The 7,217-nt window shown below is 27.4% G+C and overlaps 1 protein-coding gene across 1 annotated transcript; it reads left to right on the top strand.

The window, feature by feature from the left end:
• The first annotated feature begins 5,783 nt into the window (after positions 1–5,783).
• LOC136089842 (uncharacterized) lies at positions 5,784–6,845 on the top strand. The gene has a single exon (XM_065815932.1). It carries the CDS (start codon positions 5,784–5,786, stop codon positions 6,843–6,845), a length of 1,062 nt encoding a protein of 353 aa, XP_065672004.1.
• Positions 6,846–7,217: the final 372 nt, after the last annotated feature.

Here is a 7,217-nt window from a genome sequence, read left to right as displayed (position 1 = left end):
AATGTGTTTATGAACCATATAGTATAAAATAGTTAAACGGTAAAACAACTATTTATAAATATATACTATAAATATTGTCAAGTGAATTTAATTTATGTATTATATAATTGTTTTTAATATTTTTATTTATTATTTGTTTAGTTATATAGAGAGATCCTATTATAAATACTTTATATATTATAAAGTGAATTTGTGAATTATGCAATTAATATTTTTATATTACTTCTACACATGAAACTTATGTTTTTTCCAAATAATTCAATGAATTTTTAACATACCAGACAAAATGTAGTTATTTGTTGCAATTGTATATTATACTTTATTTTTGTTTATAGTTGTACAAGTTTTGTTATGTGTAAATACATAATGAAATTTTATGTTTTTTTTATAATTATGCAAGCTGCGTTTTATGTTAATAATACAAAAAACCAATGTTGGCACAACGCCGTATTCTAAGTTTGCGAAGTGTAATATTTTAAGTTGATTCAACGTTGTAAATGTATGTATATATATATATATATATATATATATATATATATATATATATATATATATATATATATATATATATATACATACATACATACATACATAAATAAATAAATACATACATACATACATACATACATACATACATACATACATACATACATACATACATACATACATACATACATACATACATACATACATACATACATACATACATACATACATACATACATACATACATACATACATACATACATACATACATACATACATACATACATACATACATACATACATACATACATACATACATACATACATACATACATACATACATACATACATACATACATACATACATACATACATGCATGCATGCATGCATACATACATACATACATACATACATACATACATATGTACATATAGAGAAAGGAAAAGAGAGATAGTAAAAGCTAAATTGCAGCAAATAAAAACTTCTATCCATTCATGGATTAAATTAACATTAATCACGTTTGTTTTGCTTGTCGTTTGATTTTTCAATATTCACGAAAGATTTTATAATTTTACACTCGCAACATTGCGTTGAAAACATTGGATTATCGTTGGTCCATATACATTGAATAAACTTTGAGTAATATAAACTGATTCAACGACAATTTCGAAAATAATATCTATCAACTTTTGCTATGTTTTTACATGCGTCGGATCAAGGACGCATAAATAGATGGACGTTTAACGCATTGTTATAGATCAGAGGCGCCGCCAATTACTAAAATTCGTTACGGCCACTTAACAGTGGTCAAAAATGCCTGAAAATGCGAAATAATTTAAAAATACTAATTTTTAAAAACAAACTCAATTTTTATGACTAAATAATTTTCAAACCTTTAAGGAAGTATACTTGCAATAATTTCTTTCTAGTGCACTGAATTATTACATTTCGTCCCGTTAAAGAAGCCAAGGTAGAAATAAAATTATAGAAACTGAAAAATATCAAAATATTTTTACTGTCTAAGGCTAATTTTTTTAATATGTTGATTAGGGTGTTTCATATTTTATCAATTTTTGAAATTGAACTTGCGAATTGATTTATAATTTGACCTTTTATATGAAAATAAGTTTGAGCAAAAAGAATATATACAATTTTTATATACAGTAAGAATATATATAAGTATAAGTATATAATAAGTATAAGTACTGCACAGCACTGTAAGTATAAGTATATAATATAAGTATAAGTATATAATATAAATATAAGAATATATACAATAAGAATATATATATTTTTTAGGGTTCCCGCCAGTTCGATTGTTGGGAATAATGTTAGGTGTTTTAAACGCCTTGGGACCTTAAAATTTATCCTATAAAATTTTTTATTCTTTTAAATTATATATGATGGATTGAATATTAATTACGTAAAAGAAGCATGTTGAAAAAATTAAGAAGTTATTTTACAGATTCTTCTAAAATTGGTTAAAAAAAAAAAAATTTCTTTAAAAAGATCTATTTTATAACTCGGAGGCGTATCTTAGTTTTTTCAACATGCTCCTTTTATGTAATTAATATTCAATTCAATACATATTATTTAAAAGAATAAAAAGTTTTATAGGATAAATTTTAAGGTCCCCGCCAGGCGTTTAAAGCACCCAACAATTTTGCCCAAAATCGAACTGGCGAGAACCCTAAAAGTAATTTTTTTTTGCTCTTAATCTCACATAAATGGTCAATTTATAAATCGATTCGCGAGTTAAATTTCAAAAATTGATAAAATATGAAACACCCTAACACGGCGATTTTTTTTTGCCTTGAAAATTCCCAAAGCTTTTTTTGAAGAAATACGAAATTTGGTCCAAAACGTCCGCAATTTTTTGATTTTTATGAAAAGTTGCAAAAAATTGCCATCTTTAACATTGAATTAGGGCTATAAATGTTAACTTATGTATTTATTTTTTTTAATCTTTATTATAGTGTAAATATATATCATGCATTTTTTTATAAAATCTGCTCTTTAAAAGTTATATAGATATTGAAATTCAAATTATTTAAAAAACTAGTACAAAAACTAGAAATAATTAGCTGGATAGACTAAATGACGGTTTCCTTAACTATCAATGTTATTACTTATAAAGATAAATTTCATTTGAATCTCAAATTCCAGTTTACAAATTTATGTCTAAGTTACAGTTAAATAGTAGTTTTAAGCAAAATAGACTTAGAAATCACTGTTTTTTAATAAGACACATATATATTTACGACATTAGTCATCAGAAGGTATGTATTGTAAACTGGAATCCTAGATATACACATTATAAACCCACGTGTGAATTTTTAGATCATAAGATGCATCATGGATCGAATCTATCCACGAGTTTGATAGGAGGTTACTTTATGGATAAAAAGATGGTTCAGGATGATAAAATTCACATGGATAAAAAGATGGTACCATTTCGAATTTTTCAATACGTTATTCGGAGAAAATTTATTTACTTGGCGCGTAAAAATAAAATAAACTGTTTTCGTTGCATCAGTATCCGAAAATCTCGTAAACCATAGCAAGTGGGAGAAAATCAATCAAAAAAAATCGCCGTGTAATTTTGATTCCAGTTTTATTTTAAGAATAATCTTGCTGCAAATTTGTAGATAATTTGCAGCAAGATTATTCTTAAAAGAAGCTCAGTGTAAAAGGATTGTCTTGAAAGTCACAGAGAGTAAAGATTGCCACATCGTTTTCAAAATTGACCAAATTAAAAAAAAAACTTAGAAATATTGAATTTCTGGTCTTTGTCCAATTCTGTAAAAACTTTTAAGTATTGATTAAGAATCACTTAACTATTTATGTTTAAAATCATACCCCTCTACGTCCCCCTTTCAAAGTTAAAACAATTCATTGGTAATCCTGAATTGCGCGGCAAACTTACATACGTTGCCGTATTTTTTTCGCGGCTAAATTTAAACGAAAAAATTAAATACAAAGATAAAAATCAAAGCCTATCCAGTCAGACATAATTTCATATATCTTGTTGTATTTTTATCGCAAAGCACTTTAGGTTGTCCTACTGAACTTAGAATTTATAATATTAAGTAGCGAATAGTTATTTTTGTATGTACCAAAAAGAATTTTGATCTTAGTTATAACAATGCCATCATTTTGTGCTGCTATAAACTGTGGAAATAAGAGTGGAAAAAACTGCTAAGGTATTTCATTTTTTCGTTTTCCTAAAAACGAAAAAAGGCAAGCTAACTCATTTATAAAACCTTTTTTTTTCATAAAAGGTTTATACAATTATTATTGTAGTATTTTAAAACATATTCTTTTATTGTTTAACTTTTAGATGTAAACAGTGGGTCATTGAAGGAAAACGCTGGGCAGTTTGTGACAAAGTTTTGGCTTTGCGAATTCCGTTTCATAGTCCTCAAACTATTAATGTCTTGCTAACAATATTCTGTTTACCAAGTCAAACCTGTCTATTTTATTTTTGTCCCATGTATTTTCAGATCTTCAAAAAGAGGTTTCTACCCGATTGTTTTCTTTATTAAAGTTACGTGCTGATGCAATAAATCCGCAAATAAGATTGTAATGTCTGTCTTGTTATGAATTTTTTCATTTCGAAATTGTAAAATTTAATTCGAAATATTATTTTGATTTCGAAATTCTGAAAATATTACCGAAACAATTTTTCACTTTCGAAATTGTAAAATTTGTTTCGAAATATTTTTGCAGGGATTAGAACCCCAACGGTTCTTTTGCAGGGATTAGAAACCTCAGGATAAGATAGGGAGTTGATGTTTTGTGACATTTTGTGGAAAAGGAAGGTGGGGGATCTGGAAAGTTTTTTGCGTGACGTAATTTGCAAATGACCCCTTACATCTACATGGTGAAATGTTTCATATAAAATATTAGCTCTCTTAAAGTGAATAAAACCTACCTATAGCAAAAGCTACTTAAGTGTTTTTGTTTACAATTTAAATTGTAAATTTTGAACGTATAATTTTTTAAATTTTTACTTATTCACTTATTCAAGTTTTTACTTATTAAATATTAAATAATGATGCTTAAAAGCATCTTCATTCAATATTAAATAAAAAAAATTTGAACTTGTAATTCAAAATAAAATTCAACACTTTTTTTGGTTTAAGTATGTTTAAACTAGTGATGTTATTAAAAAGTTCGACCGTCGACTAATATATTTTCAAAAGTCAACCAAAGTCCACTTTTGAACTTATATTAAAATTTTTCAAATTATATTTTGAAATTATAGTTTGAACGACTAACACTCTTTGAAATCAACTAAGTCGACTAAAAGTCGATTTAGTCGAAATGTGAGGTGGGAGAGGAAAAATGTGAGGTGGGGGGGGGGGGGGAGTAATAAAAGAAACCAAGTAATTTACGTCTGTTTTGTATATTTTTAAATTATACAACTCAAATATTAATGAAGCAAAACAATATGAACGCCATGCAGGATAAATTTTGCTAGGTCCAAATTTAGTATTGTGAAAAAGTCATTTTGATTTCTGGATTAGGAGAGAGGTCGTTGGGATTGAGGGAGATACTATATTTTAATTTAATATGAAAGGAAGGGAGGTACATATTATATTCCGGCTCTAAAAAAACTACATTCTATTCAACAGTCATATTTGCTTTTGATAAACAAAATAAAATTAAAAAGATTTATAATGTTCAATTAAATAAAAAGATATTAGAAATGCATGTATAAGTACTATTATTCGACTAAATCGACTTTTAGTCTATTAGTAGATAATCCAAAGTCGATTAGATCCACTATTAGATTTTTCCAAGTCGACTAATTTTGACTAGTAGACTTTTAATCGATTTAGTCGATGTCGGTAGCAACACTAATTTAAACAATTTTTAATTTTAAATTTGCATAACGTAAGTTTAAACCTTAGATTTAGAATTTACATAAAAGTTCGTGCGCTTTTTCTAAATAATATAATTATGATGTTTAAAAGTTATAATGTGCAATTCCCTAAGGGCCCCCAACGCAAGTATATGAAATCATTGTTGCAAAGTAAACGCCTAATTACTCTCTAGTGGTTATTTAGATGAGATTTACAACGATTTCAAACAATTATATTTATATCTTAGCAATCTTTTTGTTACATAACTCTAAAATGTAACTAATGTTATAATAATCTCCTTAACCGCTCGGTAACCTAAGTGAAGTAACACGTGTTACACATTTACAAATAACATAAGATACTAATTTATTAATATTTGTTGTATGCCTACGAGTAAAAAAACCTTTTGCTTTTTAGTTTGAATAAACATGTCAAAAACAAATAAATCCGTTATTAAGAAAGGAATAAGAAAACGAAGCTTCGTTTGGACATATTTTGAAAAAGACCAAAAGAATCAAACAAAATGCAGCATATGTCATAAGATTCTACCTTACAACAGTTCGACCAGTTCAGTGCAATCCCGTTTATCAATTGATCATTGCATTAATTCAAAAATATCTGAAAAATCAACAATTTTACTCAACGATGACGATATATCCGATATTGAGAGCGGTAATGAAAATAGTTTTGAAGAGACTGGTCATAAAAAATTAAACAAGTTTTTGATGAACTTTATTGTTGGTACTAATCAGCCGATTTCGATAGTACGTCATCCAGATTTTGTAAATTTAGTTAGTGAGTTAAACAAAAGCTACAAAATGCCATGCATAAATACGGTGAGCAAAAAATTAATTCCATCAATTACGGAAAATCTAAGATCAAATTTAATGCTGGAATTGAAGGGATGTCATTTCATTACAATTACTTGTGTTGTTTGGTCATCATTGAGTAAAAACAGCTACCTCGGTGTGACTTGTCATTTTATTGACAAAAATATGATTCTGGTTGACCGAAACCTGGATCTTATGTTTATGTCTCAAGTGAAAACAGCTGAATATTTATCTAATACGTTAAACGAAATCTACAGTGAATGGTCAATCAGTAATAAGATTTTTGCACTAGTTACTGACTCAGGTGCAAACATTTTCTTTGCAGTAAATAAATTTGATGAAAATGTTCTTAAGATTCCATGTGCTGGTCATCGTTTGAATCTTGTGGTTAACGATCTTTTAAACACGAGAGATATAAAAGTAAAAAAATTAAAAAATGGTTCAAAGTGTTACGAAGTAAAGGATTACGACGGTAATGGAAAATTAATAAATAAAGAAATTACAGAATGTGAAGTTAAAGAAATTGAAAAAATTAACGAAGGCAAATTGGGAATCGCCAAGGTAATTTCATCCTGTAGGCACATTGTTGGTTCATTTAAGCATTTAAGCGGAGTTAGTACAAAAAAAGTTAAGAGAAGTTCAAGAAACACTTCGATATGAAACTAAAATAAAGTTAGTACAGAGTATAGCTATTCGCTGGAATAGCAAATTCGATATGATTGAATCTACACTGAGGCATATTTGTTTAGACGCATCAATTTTTTTCTCTTTGTCTTAATTTTTTTCTATGAATTGTCAACTGATATGCAAGCAAGTTATTATCAAAATAATTTTTGTGTTGTGGGCTAATAAAAATCACACAAAAATTTTTTCCATGTGTCTTTATTAACATGAGAGTATGTTTGATATACAAAAGTACATTTTTTAATTGGAATATATCTATAGACGCAGTCATATTTTTGACATTAAAAGATGGAAATTAGTAATGCGTATGTCCTCCATTGCACTGAATCACCTCAAAAATTCTTGTCT

The sequence above is a fragment of the Hydra vulgaris genome, chromosome 13 (assembly GCF_038396675.1).
Source record: "Hydra vulgaris chromosome 13, alternate assembly HydraT2T_AEP".
In the NCBI taxonomy this organism is placed as follows: domain Eukaryota; kingdom Metazoa; phylum Cnidaria; class Hydrozoa; order Anthoathecata; family Hydridae; genus Hydra; species Hydra vulgaris.
This window is presented reverse-complemented; position numbering and strand designations above follow the sequence as displayed.